Consider the following 18,947-nt stretch of genomic DNA (forward strand, 5'->3'; position numbering starts at 1 on the left):
GTGTTTGTTTTGTGGGGACCAGCCAAATGTCCCCACAAGGTCAAAACATGCCATGCCCACACACACAAACACACACTACAGGTCAATGCTTTACCGCAAGGTGAATTACAGCCACATCTAAATATAGCGCTAGATACAATACATGTTTGTGTGTGCAGATGTGTCTGTGTATTTAATTACAACATAAAGAATTGTGATGGGATTTGGAATTTCTTAACATGCTGTGCAAAAATACCAGTGAGACAGGGGCTAAAAGGCGATTAACCAGCATGGAACTTATTAATAATGTGGATCAAATACACTAGTTCAGGCCTGTGCCAAAGCTAGCATGCAGGGACATGCCAGAAAAAGTGTGTGTGTGTATCTGTGTGTGTGTGTGCGCGAGTGTGATGGGGGTCAGATCTAGGATAACAGACGCTGATAAAGCAAAAGCTATTTTGGTGGAACAGTGGAACATTGAAAAATTGGAACATTAAAAATGAAAGGTGAGGGCGTGTGTGTGTCTGTGTGTGATAGAGAGAAAGAGAAGAAAAAGGCAGTGTGTTTGTGTGTGCATACTCACTTCATACAGCGGGAATGCAGTTGGCAGCGAGCTACAGGCAGCCTTACCACACATGAGTGGAAAGCTAACAAAAGAGAATGACTCTGTCTGTCCAGAGTGAGAGACAACGGCTGGCGTGCCTGGACAGAATCATCGCCGCACCTGAACACACCACAGAAACAGTTAACACTGATAAAAAAGATGTACTTAAAAACATAATCACACATGAACTAACTATTTTACAAAAGTGCTTATGAACTCTAAAACTTAATACAGTCACCAACTCTGATTAAAATTTTATATATATATATATATATATATATATATATATATACACACATATATATACACACATATATATACACATATAATATTACATATTTATATGTATATATATATATATATATATATATATATATATATATATATATATATATATATATATATATTATATATATACACACACACACACACACATATATTCCTAAACACTTATTCATTCATCTGCATTAAGGGCTTTTCCTGTCAGAGCTGTGGTGGGCCTAGATTATATTCCAGGAACACTGGGCACAAAGTGGGAGAGTTAAGCCCTCATGGGATAGCAGTCAATCTCCATACCCCATTCACACACATGTGCGCACACACTTATTAACACCTATGGGAAATTTAGCCCAGCCAGTCCGCCTACCAGCAAAACTCCACACAGAATGTAAGCCCAGGATCAGACAAAATATGGTAAAAATACTACCTTATGCCCGTATTTATTATTGCTGAAATTTGTGTTTAACACCAGGTTTAACATACATTTTCTTCTAGTTAATAGAAGAAAGACGCTTTAATAAATAGCCACACTATCATTATCACCTTTAGAATAAACCATGAATCTAATATTTGACGAGTGGGATTTTTTTTCATACTATAAATCTATACTGAGGTGTCCTGTGGAATATATTTTACAATTAAAATACTGCAAAATATGTTGAACACTGAATTTATTTACACTCCTGAAGACCTACAGAAAGATTTTCAAACCAGCGACCAAGCCAAACACCTATTAATACTCATAAATGCATAATCAAATCATTCATACACCGGTACACAAACCAAACACCTATAAAATATTCATTAACCTCATTATAAAACCTACCCCAAACACCTATAGCATTCACAAACACACAAAGCAGAGTACACAACTAAAAGTTAACATTTATACTAAACACAAATGGTTATTTCTTGTGTGGTTGTACATTTTACAAATTAAGTAAAATAGCTTAAGACGAATAATTTGTGGTACGTTAACATTGTTAACATTGTGATATGTAACCTGTTTACATTGTAACCTGTAAGAATCAGTTAATATTTACACCAGTTGTTGCAGAAGGGTAAATACTGGGATGTTTGCAAGCCTATTTATTTCTCTGAAGGTGATATGGAGAAACAGGTACAGCCTTTCATCTTCAAACAGCAGCTATGTTTTCGTCTATCACATGCTCACGCACACACACGCACACACACATACACACATACACACACCTGTGAAAGCTCTTTGAATGTGTTACCTCTTTTGTTTTGGCTGACGTTTTTATTTGGTCTGCTCTTCATTTGTGACTAAATTGACTGTGAAGAGCTTTTGAAGTACTACATTTCGCTCCACAATGAGTCTATCGCTTGGTATCAGTGTGTTATACATCATTTGTAGATAAATTTCCACATATTGTGTCTAAAACTATTAAACAAATAAAACAAATGATGCAAATATCCTAATACAGTTCCTCATGCTAAGTGTAGTGCATTGAGTTACATGATAAGAGGAAGAACAGAGCGACAGCTAAGCACAATGTGCTAGTACACAAATATTGGTTACAAACAGTTGAACGACAAATGATATTCATAATGTCTGATAACAAACACTAATAACAATAAGGTCCATGAGAATTACAGACACATTCAGTCACTGTGAACACATTAGAAAATGGACTTTGTAGCTACAATTATATTTGAAAAGCCTTTTGTGGTTTTGTTCCACAGTGGTGTCTATGAAAACAACCAATTACTGAACAGATCATATAATCATACCTATATAAACCTCCCCAAAACATTTATCACACCGTAGACATAACAAAACACAACATGTCTAAACACAAGGTATGAAGCTGTACATGTAACTACATCTGATTTGTGCCCCAAAGATCTGTATCTGTATCTGGATGTTGTGTACACTAAAAGTGACTTTTTAATTAAATGTAAATCCTACACAACGAGGTGTAACGATTCCATCTCTTTAAACTTGTCTTATGCAAATCATAGAAATATACATTTTTCGGGTTTATTACGTTCCAGCATAGAAAAGTTCACTAGACACATTACTTAAATCTAATACAAAACAGGCACACAGTCATGGTGCTTGTCAAAATGGCGACCTTTTAGCTTCAGTGCATTATAACCCTTGTGATTTCCCAGGAAGATTTTCATCCTAATAACAACGTCAAAAGCCAGATATATTCTGTCCCGTATTCTGTGTGTGGTCTGAATGGGTTATATGAAAAAGTGGCTCTTTAAATTAAAGCACATTTCTTAAGTGAGTGTCAGGTCAGTTTGTATAGAAATATGAACTGGAGCTCTGTAAGGCTGTATTTATACCAGGATGGTAGAACAAACCACTGTCAGATGATATTAACAAGAGTAGAACTTCTTTTCATATCTGTACGTGTAACCGTATCTGTAAAGGAATTCATTCTCAATAATGGACTGTAATGTATTCAGTTGCATCCCAAACTGATTCGAAATATTAATAATCGGACTGATTGGAAACAGAATCACCAACCGAATGTGTAGTCTTAATTCACTACATACAATACAATACAGTATAAACACTGATCCATAAGAACATCTATATTAATACCCTACCTACATATAAACCTCCACAAACACCTACCCAAAGCAAACACAGTAATATTCATTTAAATGTCTACAGATAAGAAGTCGGTATCACACTGTATCAGTATCAGGAATTAACTGTAACACCAAAATACATGATACATTTCTTCTTGGCGCAAACTTTCACAATGACATTTTTTGTTACCTCTCAGGATTATATCCCTCTAATTCCTCCAGAAAGATATTGGTGCTGGAATAAGGGTTGTCTCTACCAGGTGTAATGAGAAATTTCAGAACAGTGCCCCTGGTGGACCCGAGGAACACTACAGTGCGGTTCCTATGTGGTCCTGCCTCTGTGTCCACCACCATGGTGTTCAGCTGGTACCTGGGATGAAGACGAATGGTTAAATAAAGCATAAATAGGATTTATGTAATAACGACATACAATGTAGGCAAACAGACAGTTACATAATTGATTTTTATTTTTGCTCAAAGTGTGAACTAAAAACTTAAATAAGAACAATGGTTATGACACAACATTATGTGCTGAAAGAAAATTACAAATGATGACAAGGACAGCCAAGCTAGAAAACTGTACAAGTACACTAGCTTGGAGTTTTAAGCAAATTGCTTTAATTTCACCCCAAAAAATGAAAACAAACTGTGATGTATGTGAAAGTTATATCAGTCTCACTGACATTACAGAAAACTGTCTTTTATATATATACATACACACACATATATACATCTACAATTGCAAACAATTACTGTACAATGCTTTATAAATATATATATATAAATATATAAATATATATATATATATATATATATATATATATATATATATATATATATATATATATATATATATATATATATATAAAGCATTGTACAGTAATTGTTTGCATCGTAACAGTGGTGGGATTTGAAATCAAGGCATTCTGATCAATAGCCCATAGTTGAGTTTTATTTACCTGACTCGTTTTATCAATAAATATAGACAAATTACAGCATTGCCCTTATAAATTCTCACAATGGCTCACATGCTGTTGTATTTATAGGGGTACACTTTTATTTATAACTAAAGTTCACCTGTCTATTCTATAAGCCATTCCTACAGTTCTTCCAAAGTAATTTCTTATACATTTCTCTGCCTGTGGTAGAGTTTTTGCTTCCATCACTTTGCTAACAAATTCTTACCCATTTTGGCACTTTTGACACCCCAGAAGTGCAAGTTGCATTTGAAAACATGTATCTACCCGATGTTCACACCAATGAACAACGAAACAACAAGAGGCCATTCATTTCCCAAGTGTAGGTAAGATACAGAGCTATGTTTTTAGCATCAACAACGAGTGAAAAAGCGACTCAATTTTCAAATTTTAGTTCCTATTTGCAGATAGAGCCAATTGACTGTTTAAATTGCAGGAAAAAGAAAGAAAAACCTATACCCTATATAGTTTCATCTTTATGGTTTCATATTCAATCTGTCATGTACAACCTTGTAGTAAATGTTGGTGCAAATGAATTAGTGTGTATCTTAGCATGTGGCAACTAATTTACAGGTAAATGAGTTATTTAGGTGAGTTTATATAGTATACAGCTAATAATAGTGTAGAAAAATAAAACAAAACAATAGAAAAACAAAACAAAACAAAATAAAAAATAAGGCAATTCGCATCCAAAACCAACAACAGTAGTAATCGCTACACACAAACACATGTGACCTGTTGCTTGTTAGTCTGAACTTAGGGTCAAACATAAATTTCAGGATAAACTCTCCTTCCATTTCTCTACATGTGTCTTCCTCTACTGAGTGAGACAAATGAATCCAAAATGTCATTTTCTATAGACAATATGATGTGAAAATGGAAATGAAAACAGTGATGAAACCCTGCTGTACAGTGGAGACTTGATGGAGGAAACAGACGGGAAGGAAGAAAATAGAACAGAGCTTGTGTTAGATATAGAGAGAGAGGAGAGGGAATGAAATAAGTGCCCTTTTACATTAAAGACAACTCTCAGTCTCTAATGAAATCCCAGTTACATTTGCTGCCATCATATAATCAACCACAACTTAAGCGATACAGATTTTCCCAACACTATTAGAGAACATTGCATGTGATGTTTCCTCTCTGAATACAATTGAGACAAAAGTTCTTACAATGTTTCTAGCTTTATTCATGGACCTATTTCATGATTAATTTCCATTCATTCATTCATTCATTCATTCATTCATTCATTCATATTTTTTTTACAGCCATACTTATATATCTCCCATTTCCCCATCTGTATAATGTAATTCTGTAAAAGTAAATAAACATATTAATAAATGATTAATTGCATGTCTATAGTTAATGCATATACACTATACTGTACACACTGTGACAGCAGTGCTTTCAATTAATCTATGCAGTGTAAAAAACAAGTGTTGTTAAAATTTAGATGCTAAATGTGTTATTACAATGTGAATATTTCATTTTGAGGAGAGTGCTAATGTTCATGGAGCCAATGTTTCACTCTGCTTGTAATTTATGTGGATTTGCGAATATGTGTAATTTTGAGATCATTTGAAACACTGAGACACTGTTCACAGATAATGTGTGTACACAAAGAAGAAAAATGGTAAAACAACATACAATAAAACAACACCAACGGTGCAATTTCTGGTAATGACTCTAAACAGTATGAACATGAATATTTCATCGAGGCAGCCAGATGGAACGAGTATCAACAATAACCTTTTAACGTGATAAGGAAAATGTGTCACATGGTACCATGAACACATTTAATAACAAGGGACTACTAAAAGTAGCCCTTAGCTATATTATCACAAGAAACAAATTAGCATAATTCAATTTTAACCATGGGGCTATTCCATGGAATTTGTGATATGGAGGATTTAAAGGGGTGTTCACACATACAGGTGTCAAAACAACTGGGGACAATTTATTTTCAATGAGAGCATAATAGGTTCTATTGTAACGAGATAATCAATGTTATTCACTTCACCTGTCAGTGGTCTTAATGTTATGGTTAATTCATTTAAATCTAAAAGTCTGAACAGCTGGATTTTGATGTGGATAAACAAATAATTTTTTAAAACTAATGTTTTCCGAAATGCACAAAATAGCCATCGATGCTGTTTCTCTAAAGCAAAAGATGAACAGGTTGAAACTCATACATTGATGGTGGAGCACAGTAAACGAAGTGGGTTTTGCTATAATTTTAAGGTCACAATCATTTTTATACACATCAAAATCATGCATTATAATGCCAAATAAGGACAACATTGTTATTCATGAAAGGCATTATAACATTTCCACCCCTGAGAACATTTCAATCAAAATTCAGTTGACTTGGCTAAATGAAGTACTTTTCTTTTTTTTTTTGAAAGAAAGAAAGAAAAAAAAAGACTTTCTCTTCTACTTTCCACGGCACTCAGAGTCCAGAGGCAAATAGCTGTCAAATTGCACTTGGCAGCATTTTCCAGCACTGATTTACAATTTCATCTACACTCTTACATTGTTAGTCAGGCTATATGCATGAAGGGTTTCATCATGCCTGCATGAGTAAGACCAGGCCAGCTGCCCACAGTTTTGAATCTCTAACCATACTTTACCTCAAGAGAGGCATTTTATATGTGACCTTCATATTACCATTTTCAAGCTCTAACATACAAACATAGAGACGAAACAAAACTGTTGGTGAGTGTGGTTTATTTTCCTTCACCCAACTGTCCTTGACTCTAATTCCTACCCTTCATATTAGCATTTTCCCCAAATCAGAAGACATGAATATGGATATGAGCAAAAATTCTGAAAACTTGGTGGCTATTTTCCATGAAAAGCAGTCACTTACCTGACCATAGTTTTAACTATCCAGGGTCTGTGTCCCAGCAGAGGGACGGCTTCATCCATAAGTGGATGGGTCTTAATGAAGTTTAAAACTTCATCAGGGAAAGCGGTAGAGGAGCTGAACCTGGAGCCCTGACCAGCACAACCCCCAGGCCTACACAATCAAACACAAGGAAGGATTTTTACACAATTTTGAATACAGAAAGACCTACTTGTTTGAGGACAACAGAATAACAGAATTAAGCATTTAATCTACACTACAGATAATCATATGTATTAACTTGTGGACCCAACTTGTAGTATGTTGACCCAACAAATATTTCATTCAGCCAAACAAAGCAGTTTAGCAAATTGTCTGACAAAACATTTAACATTGCCATAGTTTATTTTTTTTTTAGTTTCAGCCTCTGAAGCATATTCTCAGTTTAAGGGTATTGATTTACTTGCATTTAAGAAGGTAAGTTGGACCAGAATGATCCTCATGTTAGTTTAAATATCTATATACTGTATAAGTAAAGAATTACCCCGTGCTGTATGATTTGAACAGAATATTCCTGCTACAGATCTTTGTCATGTGAAAGCATGCAATTACACTCAAAACAGATTCAGAAAACAATTCAGTGGAATATTATATTATTGTATCTGGTCATCTGGAAATGAAGCAGAAACCCAAATGGTAAAGGAGTAATTGGACTAATGGCCTGATTTGCCAACATATTTAGTGCATGACCTGCTCTAGACTGCTGACTGTTTCACCAAAATTGCTTGTGCTGTGAGCATTTAGAGACGACTTTGATCACTTAGACCCTGAGTGCTCTCCAATTTCTGTATCACTGATGTGAACTGTGTGTTAAGAGAGAAAGAATATTTATACATCTTTGTCTAGAGTGCAAAATGTGTCCTTATAATTATACTAAGTGAAACACCAAGCACACAAAAATTGCCTGATGTTACGTCCGAGCCAATAGGCCCAAACAGGGTAGTTTCACTGCTTTCACTGGTTTCTTTCAGTGAGATGCAAAGTTTTTGAGTTTAACTGTGATGATCTCAAAGACAAAATTTGCATCTTCATCCAGATGCACAACTATACTAGCTGCACTGATCTTTAAAGAAGAGGTTCATAAATGTTTTAGACCCAATACTGAGGAAGCACTGATTCTCGCAGAGGTTTTTCAAAATACTCATACAACTTTCTTTTACTTTTGTGGATTTTTTTGTAACCTATTTATAGTTTTTTTTTCTGTATATAATTGGTAAGTTAGCTTTGCTTGCTAGTAGCCAATTAGGACACATGGCTAGAAAACTCTCACTGAACCAAATTTTTATGTTTTATATTAGATTTTGTACTCCTAAGTTCATTTAGGAAAGTTTAATTGAATTTAGGAATATGCTTAAATCAGAATGAAAAAATATCCTTAATAAATGCTGTGCTAGGGTTTAACTATTAACTGTACCATAAACAAGGAGGTTTTCTTTGTATTTCTTCAAAGGTCTGACCTTGGCAAGCCTAAGCATCAGAAACTCCTTAAATCTAGTGAAACTTTATTTCTACATTCTTCTGATAAATGACTAAAAGTTAACAATAAACTGATTTACAAGTCTGTATTAATAAACATCCCTAATAGTAATATCAGGCTGTAAAGCTATAAAACAATGCATTTTCCATACTGTTTTATCGCTGCATGGTATTGTCTATTATACCACAGCATGTCAATATGTTTGAATCCGTTTAGTCAGAAGGTGTGCACTAATAATATGAACATAGGTTTATATTAATGCTCTAGATCTGATGTTATTTGTTTTTGTAGTAACTCCACATACACATGTACATGTACACATGTACAGTGGTAGCTCCACATGCCTCTGACTAATAGTAAATAACATTTTTAACAAAGTAATTTAGTGTGTAAGACAGAGAAAGACTCAGACATATTCATTTGATAAATGTAATTTAAAATAATTGTTGTCAAATCAGTGTGGTATAAGCAGAATAACCCACTCCAGACCATGCTGTTATATTACCTCAGCTTGCACCCCGTGCCACATCACACCCTTAAGGGAATTATTTTTTATGACAGCATGTTTTGTCTTGTTTCCTTCCCTACATATTTCACCAAATTCCACTATGTTATATGTGCTTTAAAAATGCATTCACCTATTGGTCTTGCATGCTCTTCATTCTGTGCTATACCACTGATGTAGGTTGTGTGTTAAAACAGAAGACATTGCGTATTAAGAGAAAAGGCTCTGTCGTGTTACCTGGGCTTGGGCACCAGCTCCTCCGGAACAGGAGTCCAGATTGATTCTGGAGTCTTCTGTTCCTTGAACCTCCCTTCAAACACACGTGCCAGCTGCTGCATGTCGAACGCGCACACCGCTGAGCCAGGGATGCTGGGAAACAGCAAACAGAAGCAGCTGTGGTCAGGATGTGCTGAGTGATCTGATCGACACCCTACATGCACCGCTGTAATTGCTCACAACAAACATGGGCAAAATACTCTAACAGTCTTCTGGGTTTTTTTGAACCTTGCTGACTAGATCTTAAGTCATTATAAGTCATTATTAGGTCTTTACAAAAGCCATTTGAAAAGGATTTGGGACTAAATACATTTTGCACCGCTATAATATAATAATATAAGCAACTATTCACATTATGTCATTATGAAGTGATTATACACATAATACACATAATAACCCTGAACTGAATCACTGCCAGTAATGACTAGATAAACAGTAGTAGTGTAATGCAATGCCTCAATGTATATAATGTTTACAGTTTCAGATAGTCATATCTGTAGTGCTACTTGGATTTGAACCTGAAATGTACATGGTGTAATTTTTTTTAAACAGTAGAAAGATAGAAATGTCATCCTGGTGTGCAAAATGTGGTTCTGCCAGTTCTACAAACAGTTCTACAAACTCAGCTACAACAGTCGATTTCATAATTGGTCTCACTGGAAGTGTGTAAGGGTCCGATTGTATTTTAATTTTGCTTCACAGTGGGTTTATTTGTTGCATCCTACATCAGCATCCCGCAGTCCCGATATGATGTACATCCTTAGCTTCGAACAGATGTGCTATGAAGCTTTCTGTGCTCCCTGTTTAGTGCTTCCTGTTTATTAGTTACAACCCTATTAAATAATTAATAATATATCCGTATTATAGAATTATTGACACCCTTCATAGAAAAGATGATATAAAATAAAACAGACACATTTTCCTGTGGAACAAAGAATCATTCATAATGGAGCTACTTTATAAATATATGTGCCAACTGTATTGGCACTGCTAAGGAATACTAACTATAAATCCATACAAATGGTACATATTTAAATCATTTTTTATTACATAAATGATAAATGAACAGAGATGTGGAGTACTTGATATACATGTTTTCCAGATTGATAGCTGAGGGATATATGGAAGGCTTGGGACCTGATTGAGGGTCCAGGTGTTCGCCATGTGGTCCAGACCAGACCAACTAACCCCCCCACGCCAACACATACACACACAGACAGACATACACAACAGATCTTTCAACACACCACTGCAGCAAAGCCAGCATCTGCTCTGGGGAATTCATGACCTCATTTGTATCACATTTCCAAGCCTGTATATTCCAAAAGAGTTAATGTGTGGAAATATGTTCATACATTATATATAATATGCTTATGACAGTTTTCAAGTTTCTTATTTTGAGCACCTGGACAGTGAGTTACAAGCAAAGAGTATGCTGTTGAACAAAAAAGCTATAAATCCACTATCACTAGAATAATGTCACAGACGACCTGATATTCGATCTGCTGCAGGTAAAAGTATATTTTACTAGCACTAGACAGACATCACTCTCCCTTAGAAAGAAAGAGAGGAACAGAAACAGGTAAATGACAAGCCAAGAGTACAAGAGTCAGTCTAGAAGAGTGTAGCAGACAGGAAAATATCAGAACGGACAGACAGACGAGAAGGAAAATAAGAAGTAAAAGAAGGGTGAGAGACTGAGAAGATGACAGGAGATGCACCACATTGTCTGCTTTGTGAAAAGTCAGAAGCTATGATCTGATGTGATCAATTATTAGGCTGGATTAGTCCGGATCTGCGCTATGTCAAAAAAAGGGGGCTAGACATGGCTGCCTGGCGCCTGCCACCTGAAACTGGACCCGCTGGCAGGATGTCACTGTGCCAACGATGGACCAGGGACTCAATCCAACTGCCAAATCTCACAAAGGGCTCTGTTCCAAATCAGTCACACTCAATGGTTCCTACTCGCACTCTCCTGATTAGATATCATCCGGTGCGTATGAAGACTGAACTGATGAATGTCAAAGTGCATGTATTATGACAGGATCCACTTATTGTGATCTGCCTTGCTTAGTTACCTCTTCATGCATTTTTCCCCTACCTCATCTGGTTCACTTCACTGAACAGGAAGACAAAGAGCCAGACAATTACACAGAACAATTAAGCATTTCAAGGGAATGCCCCTAAGGGCAGTCATTTAAACAACTCTTCAAAGAGTGTGAAATAATTCATAGAAAGATCAGGAAGGTAGAAAAGTTAAAGGCAGGATAAGCTACAGGAGTAGGACTAAGCGTCACAGATAATCATTTGGAACAGAGCTGATGACCCCAGGATGTTGCCATTATGCAAAACCGAATACTAAGACCACTTTACACCAATCACCAATTGTTACTTACACAATTCAGAACACAATATAAGTAAAAAGGAGGATGAGCAAGGTGATCAGAAATAGGTCTTAGAGCAAACAAATACAGCATTTTCATTTCCAGCATACACCTTTATCCAGAGCAAGTTACATTTTTATCAAATTTTTTCTACACCTGAGCAATTGAGGGTTAAGTGCCTTGCTCAGGGGCCCAGCAGTGGCAGTTTGGTGGACATGTCATTTGTACTCACAACCTTCCGATTAGTAATCCAACACCTTAACCACTAGGCTACTACATCCCCAGTAATAGCAGTAACACTGAAAACCTCCGACAGCATCTCTTGTAGGTATTGACTAAATTGCACTCTGGCAGAAATGTAGGCCATGCAAAGATGACAAACAAGTTCAAAGTGTATTCATGTTAATCGTTACTGACTTTACTCCTTTTCGATCTTCCCAAACATGCACTTTTTGTACAGAACGGCTGTTTTTCAGAACGCCAGCTCAGCCGATAAGCCGTTAGGAACCATCAGCTGCAGCTCCAAACTGGCCAATGAACTGTCAGGATTTGATGAACTACAACTTTGTAATGATCTGGCTGGAGAAATGTATTTGAACTTTGAGGTTTTTTCCTCTCTTTGCTTTCTCTCTGTTTATGTTTAAAATATTATAGATACTGTAGATAGATAGATAGATAGATAGATAGATAGATAGATAGATAGATAGATAGATAGATAGATAGATAGATAGATAGATAAACAACCACTGAAATATTCACTGAAATGAACCAGTGACCAATGATAGATACCTAATGATTCATTTGCATACATGGCATTTGCAAACATCTTTTAAAGTTTGACATTTTACGATTTCCAATTTTCCATAAGAAATATTATGTCTATTAATATAATAATAACCCAAGTAAATAAATATTGATCAAATGACACAATTTGATTCAAACCTCCTATAGCAATGCAGTGTGATTCAATTAAATATCATCTAACATGATCAGAAAATACAGCCTCTGATTCTCTGCCCACTGGCTATAGTATCTGATATGCTTTGTAAACCTTTCTGGCTTTAATCTTCAGAATCATGAAGCTCGCAATAATGTTGTCCACATACTTTTATTTTGTTTCAGAAAACACATTTTGAACACTGTTAATTAGCTTTATTTTAAGTGTCTAGATTTTAACTCTAGAGGCCAAAAATGGAATTTGCTCCTGTTTTCTTATGCCAGTGTTCAGCATTTCATTTCTTTGTCTTGTCACATTCCATTATGACGGTTAATGACTCATATGAAAGCAGACTCTCAGGAGTTTAAGCATTTGTAGATTTTCATAAGTATTTATGTTTTAACCTAGCCTACTAGGGGCACAATTTTCATAAAAAAAGGTTATTTTTCTCACACAGTTTTTTATATCCTGAAAAATAAATGGTGATATCAAACCTATTTCTGCCGCCTCAGATGCCCTAAGCATTTGTTCATAACAATCTATAGTTTGTAGGTGTTATTTCTAACCACTAATATTGTGTAAGGTTCCAACAGAAGGAAAAACACACGTTATAGAATAATTAATTTGTTTACTGGAAGTCAATTTCCAGTCAAGTTCCTCACTGCTGTTTGTGACAACATGGTTAAATGTGAACCCCTATAATATATATGGTAAAAATACAGATTACATATACAGTATGATAAATATTCAGTCTAAACAATGAACACTTCTTCCTATCGAAGCTTCTGCGCCCCGAAAGCAGAGAGAAGCTTCTTCCCGCAGGGCATTCAGGCTCTTAAATAAGATAAAACTTTTCTAGACTTGTCTTTACAACGCACACTACCATTACTGGTTCTACCTCCAGTCTGCTTTCATATATAACAGTCTATATTTCCTAGATATGTTCCCTTTTCTCCCTGTATAGTTAAATTCTAAAATGATTATTTTTCTTGAGATTCTACTCTTTACTCTATTTTGATGCTATTTTCTATGACATGGACAGTCAAAAAAAACCATTTCACTCCATGTTGTGTACTGTGCATGTTTCTGACACATACAATTTGTACTAAGATATAACTCATGGTAGACGATTTTTCTCTTTTATCTCTGTCTGGCCGTCTGTCCTTCTCACCCACCATCTACTACATAAATGACCTCCTGGCTTAAGGCCTGTGTTAGTGGCCAGCACAGTGGGAAAAGACTGGCATGGCCAACCTCATGTCATTGCTAGGCCAGTGCTGTACCATCAACATGCCAACAACATGCCATCTTGTCGCCAACACCACAGCATCAAAATACCGGTCTCATCAAAGTGTCTTTCACTCAGCAGGAGCTACAGGCTGCACAGGCTGAACAGCTGAGAAGAAACTGTGCTGCCTGCTGTTCAATCTGACATTTGCCCAGAGCGAAATGCCTTCTAATAAACACCGTGCACCTAAACCTGATCTTTTGAGGATCTTGGTGATATTAAATATTTAAAAAGAGAATTTTCCACTATATTTTACCATGTTCTAGAGAAAAACTGTGCATTACTTCTAATATCAAACCAATAGAAAACATTCAGCTGCTCACAGGAAACCAATTTACAGCTTTTGTTGTTGGGGGAAAAAAAAATGATCATATGAGGAACAAAACCATACAGCAGACATGAAAACAAATATCAGTTATTGAAGACATTCTCACTGCTCCAAGGCTTTTTAACAGTTCTGGCAGAAAACTTCCCAAGAATATAAATGTGTGTTTGCAGCAGCACATCTCATCCCACAGTCCTTTATGGTCAAGCCAAAATCAGCTTGACCTGTCTGGTGCGGACCATCCCATTTCTGCCTATTCATCCAGAAAGGTCTGATGAATATACTGTCTGTTGGCTACTGACTAAGCCTCAATATAACCAGAATGTAAGCAGACCACAGATAACAAAAAAGCATGTTCTGTATGTCTTTCCTGCCAATCTGCTCCAAGCTCATCTGCAGTCGGCTGTGCACTTTCTCTGCTACTCATTGTCTGGTGAGATAGCTCATGACATGGTTCTCTGCAGCATGCCAATGTTCCTCTCGCTTGCACTCTCTCTCTAACGTGTGTTGTCTTACTGAAAACCCAAGGTAACAAAAGTAAGGGTGGGGTTTTTCTTGTTGTGTCTTAATTGCTAAATGAATAGTGATTAATGTTGAGGCTTCCGGCTTTGCTCTAACTGAGTCCTGATTAAGTAAGTGTGCACTCAATAACCTTTGAAATGACTGATGCAGCATTGTACTGTAATAGCAGCAGACAAAGAGAAGATAAACAGGGAACATGATTTAAAAAGAAAAAGCAAACAGAAAAGAAGGAGAAAAATGGGCAAATAATGAGTCATAAAAACTAGAACGTACATTTCCTGAAGAAAATGTGAATGGTGCTTGCACGTGGCAAATCCCGGAGGCTAGTCGAAACGAGCATGTGACATCATCTGAGTACTCTTGAGGGAGTTTTCCTCATTGTGCTGAGTGTTTTGATATGTTACATGTCCATGTTATGCTAATTATTTATTTTCACGTGACATCACGTGACATCATGCGACATCATCAAAATACATGTGAGGAAGTTCCCCTCATTGTTGTGAGTGTTTTGATATGTCACATGTCCATGTTGTAAAAAGTTTTTTGATTTTGCATATTTTGGGGGCGGAGCTGCAGCACAGTCGGTACACCAATTTTAAAGTTTGTTCAGAGTATCACCCTAAAGGAGCTGGCCGAGTTTGGTGTAAATAGTTCAAAAGCTTGCCGAGTTATAAACCTCCAAAGTTTATAATGGGAGTCTATGGGAAAAAAGGCCACTTTGAGACCCGGTACCGGAAGTACCGGTACTCGGATTGCTTATAAAAGTCATAGCACACCTCTCCTCAATGAGCCGGTCGATTTGATACCTCATTCATGGGTCTAGGACAAAAGCTGCGGGACAAGTTACGCGCCGAACAAGAATAAGCAAATGAAAGAGAAAAAACTGAAAAGTAAAGAAAAAACTAGAATGTACATTTCCTGAAGAAAATGTGAATGGTGCTTGCACGTGGCTTTTGATATATGACATGTCCATGTTGTGCTAACTTTTTGATTTCGCTTATTTTGGGGGCGGGGCTACATGTGACATCACGTGACATCATCAAATTACACGTGAGGAAGTTCCCCTCATTGTTCTGAGTGTTTTGATATGTCACATGTCCATGTTGTAAAAAGTTTTTTGATTTTGCATATATAGGGGGCGGGGCTGCGGCACAACCGGAAGGCCAGTCGGTACACCAATATAAAACTTTGTTCAGAGTATCACCCTAAAGGAGCTGGCCGAGTTTGGTGTAGATAGTTCGAAAGCTTGCCGAGTTATAAACCTCCAAAGTTTATAATGGGAGTCTTTGGGAAAAAAGGCCATTTTGAGACCCGGTACCGGAAGTACCGGTACTCAGAACGCTTAGAAAAGTCATATCACACCTCTCCTCAATGAGCCGGTCGAATTTTACACCTTATTCATGGGTCTAGGACAAATGCTGCGCGATTTTGTCCGGAAGAGTATGCAGGATAGTAAGAATGATGCTTTGCAAACACCATTAATAAGGACCAAATGGAAAAGAAATCGTTCAAATAAAAAATAAAATAAAAAAAGACGTAGAAAAAAGATTTTTTTCTGGATGAAAAAGACGCAAATAAAAGAAAAACTGAGAAAAGGAAACAGGGAAAGAAAATGAGAAGGGGAGGAACTTTAAGAAAAAGAAAAAGGAATAAACATAAAACAGAAAGGCAAATCCTAGAAAAAGGAAACCTGTATTTTCAAATGTATGTACTTGACTGATTTTCTTGCATCAGAATCGAAGCACCTGCATGACTCATCTGTTTTATACGCCTCTGACTGCAGCTTACAGTTGACATTTCATGTCTGTGGAACATTGAATGTCCCTCGTCTTCCTCTCTATCTCATCGCTTAACTGTTGTACAGAGACATCACGGCCATTTCCTCACAGCAGCAGCAGCAGCCGCAATGTGTGTACGACATTCATCCGCTTTTAGTGCTACGGGAGATATGTCACACTTATGAAACAATACATTATACCTTTACTGCCATAGAAGCACTTTGTGTAAGAGTAGCTCTCTTTATTTCATCCTCATTTTAATACATTTATCTCCAGGAGAGGGATGCTGGTGCGTCATGCCAGAAGAGGACATTATTCTTAGTTTCCAAGGAGACATTGTAATCTGGTGTAAAGTGCCAATCACTTGTGGTGGGTTGAGGTGTCACTCGGCCATTTTGGAGTTTTGTAAGGTACACCAATTACTCCATGTCAGTATGAAATGGAAAGACTATGTGGAATATAAGGTGGACAATTTGTCTACTCATCTCCTGCTCAACTTCTCTCATTTCATATGGGACTGAATATAAGAAACGTGGGTTATTACAAAAAGATGCTCTGACTTTCAACACATTTTTTTTCTACTTCTCTCTCTCTCTCTCTCTCTCTCAAATTGATTTTAATAAATAACCTTATGAAAACATAGCAATATTTATTAGCACAAACGTTTAAATAACGTTTAAGAAAGAAAATGATTCATTCTAATACAGAATATACTCTCGATGCACTGCATAATAAATATCCATCATTTATTATGTAGTTTTAGCGGTATATATTTATTTATGTATTTATTAAAAATATTCACTTTCTCTACAAAATTATGTTTAGTAGCATCTCTGAAGATCGTTTAGGATTTATATTTATATCTTAATTCTATTATGCACAGGTCTGCGCATTATATGGAGTTATTTCATTTAAAGTGTACAATGGCATTGAAGCATGATGTAGAATAAATATAATGGGAAATTATTACTGTGATACAAATTAGTTTTGTGTTTCATTATGTACTTTTGTAGTGCTTTTGTAATTATTTTAGTAGTTTTTTTTTAAGTAAATATTTTAATAGGGATTTTTGGTAGATGTTTTAATAGGATTTTTTTATTATTTGAGAAACATAGAAATGTAAATTGTTTAGTAACTATTTTATGGCAGGTATTTTAGTAAAACTTTAAGCAGGATTTTTTTTTTTGCTATGTACCTTATTAGGAAGGTTAAAAAATGTTAATGATCCAAAAAACTCTCAAAGAGAAAAATATAACTGGTCACAGTGAACCGCCATCACTACAGCTGAATTATAATATATGAAAAGAAAATATATTTTTAAATGAATACACACTGGCACCATACACACATGTAGACAATGACTTACATGCACAGACAGAGGATATTAAAAACGCAGGTGTTTGTTGTCTGTACCTGTTGGGAGGAGTGGAGAAAACTCCTAGGATTATGTCTCTGCCGTGCATGCGTATGACTGGACTGGTGGACTGCAGCAGGTTAAAGTAGAAGTGAGAGTCTCCTGGAATAGAGCAGTTCAGTCTCGCCTTTAGAAACGATGTCCACTGCTTCTCTAACACACGCTGAGAGCCCCCAAGATCACCTTTACACACACGAGCCACACGGGACACCATCACCTAAGACGCACACACACACGCACACACACAGTGATTCATTAATATTCATGCATAGAGGAACACTGTAGTCAAATAAGGATATTTAATACGCACACACAATATGCACACAGCTTAAAGACGTAAGGTTCATTTCTAGCATAATGTTAAACCACTTGGCAGCTCAGTAAGTTTTACAAATTTTTACTCACCTTCTCTAAATAATTAAACTCCATCGCCATCTCTCTGAAGAAGAAGTATATGTGAGGACCCCACTCTACTGCACTAACAAAGTAGGGCTCTGAGACACACAAACACACACACACACACACACACACCCACACACAAACAAAATAGGATGAAGCCCAAAAAAATTACATATTTATTAATTACTGTTACTAGTAATAACAAATAACTAAAATGACATTTATTCCAACAGGGAATGTTCTGGCTATATGATCACATTAACTTCATGTCACAGTTTGCTCTTTTGCAAATATTATCATTATTATTAATACTCTTACAACAATGAC

The 18,947-nt window shown here is 36.2% G+C and overlaps 1 protein-coding gene across 1 annotated transcript in view; it reads right to left on the minus strand.

Annotated features, from left to right (window-relative positions):
- sema6ba (sema domain, transmembrane domain (TM), and cytoplasmic domain, (semaphorin) 6Ba) overlaps positions 1-18,947 on the minus strand; it is a 132,845-nt gene that overhangs the window by 12,986 nt on the left and 100,912 nt on the right. The window contains exons 9-14 of the mRNA XM_060871121.1: positions 18,627-18,715; positions 18,221-18,438; positions 9,535-9,666; positions 7,280-7,429; positions 3,624-3,803; positions 563-703 (exon numbers count right to left, since the gene is read on the minus strand). Of these exons, the coding sequence (XP_060727104.1) occupies positions 563-703; positions 3,624-3,803; positions 7,280-7,429; positions 9,535-9,666; positions 18,221-18,438; positions 18,627-18,715 (910 nt within the window). The remainder of the gene's footprint in view (positions 1-562; positions 704-3,623; positions 3,804-7,279; positions 7,430-9,534; positions 9,667-18,220; positions 18,439-18,626; positions 18,716-18,947) is intronic.

This window comes from Tachysurus vachellii, chromosome 1, assembly GCF_030014155.1.
Source record: "Tachysurus vachellii isolate PV-2020 chromosome 1, HZAU_Pvac_v1, whole genome shotgun sequence".
Classification (NCBI taxonomy): Eukaryota; Metazoa; Chordata; class Actinopteri; order Siluriformes; family Bagridae; genus Tachysurus; species Tachysurus vachellii.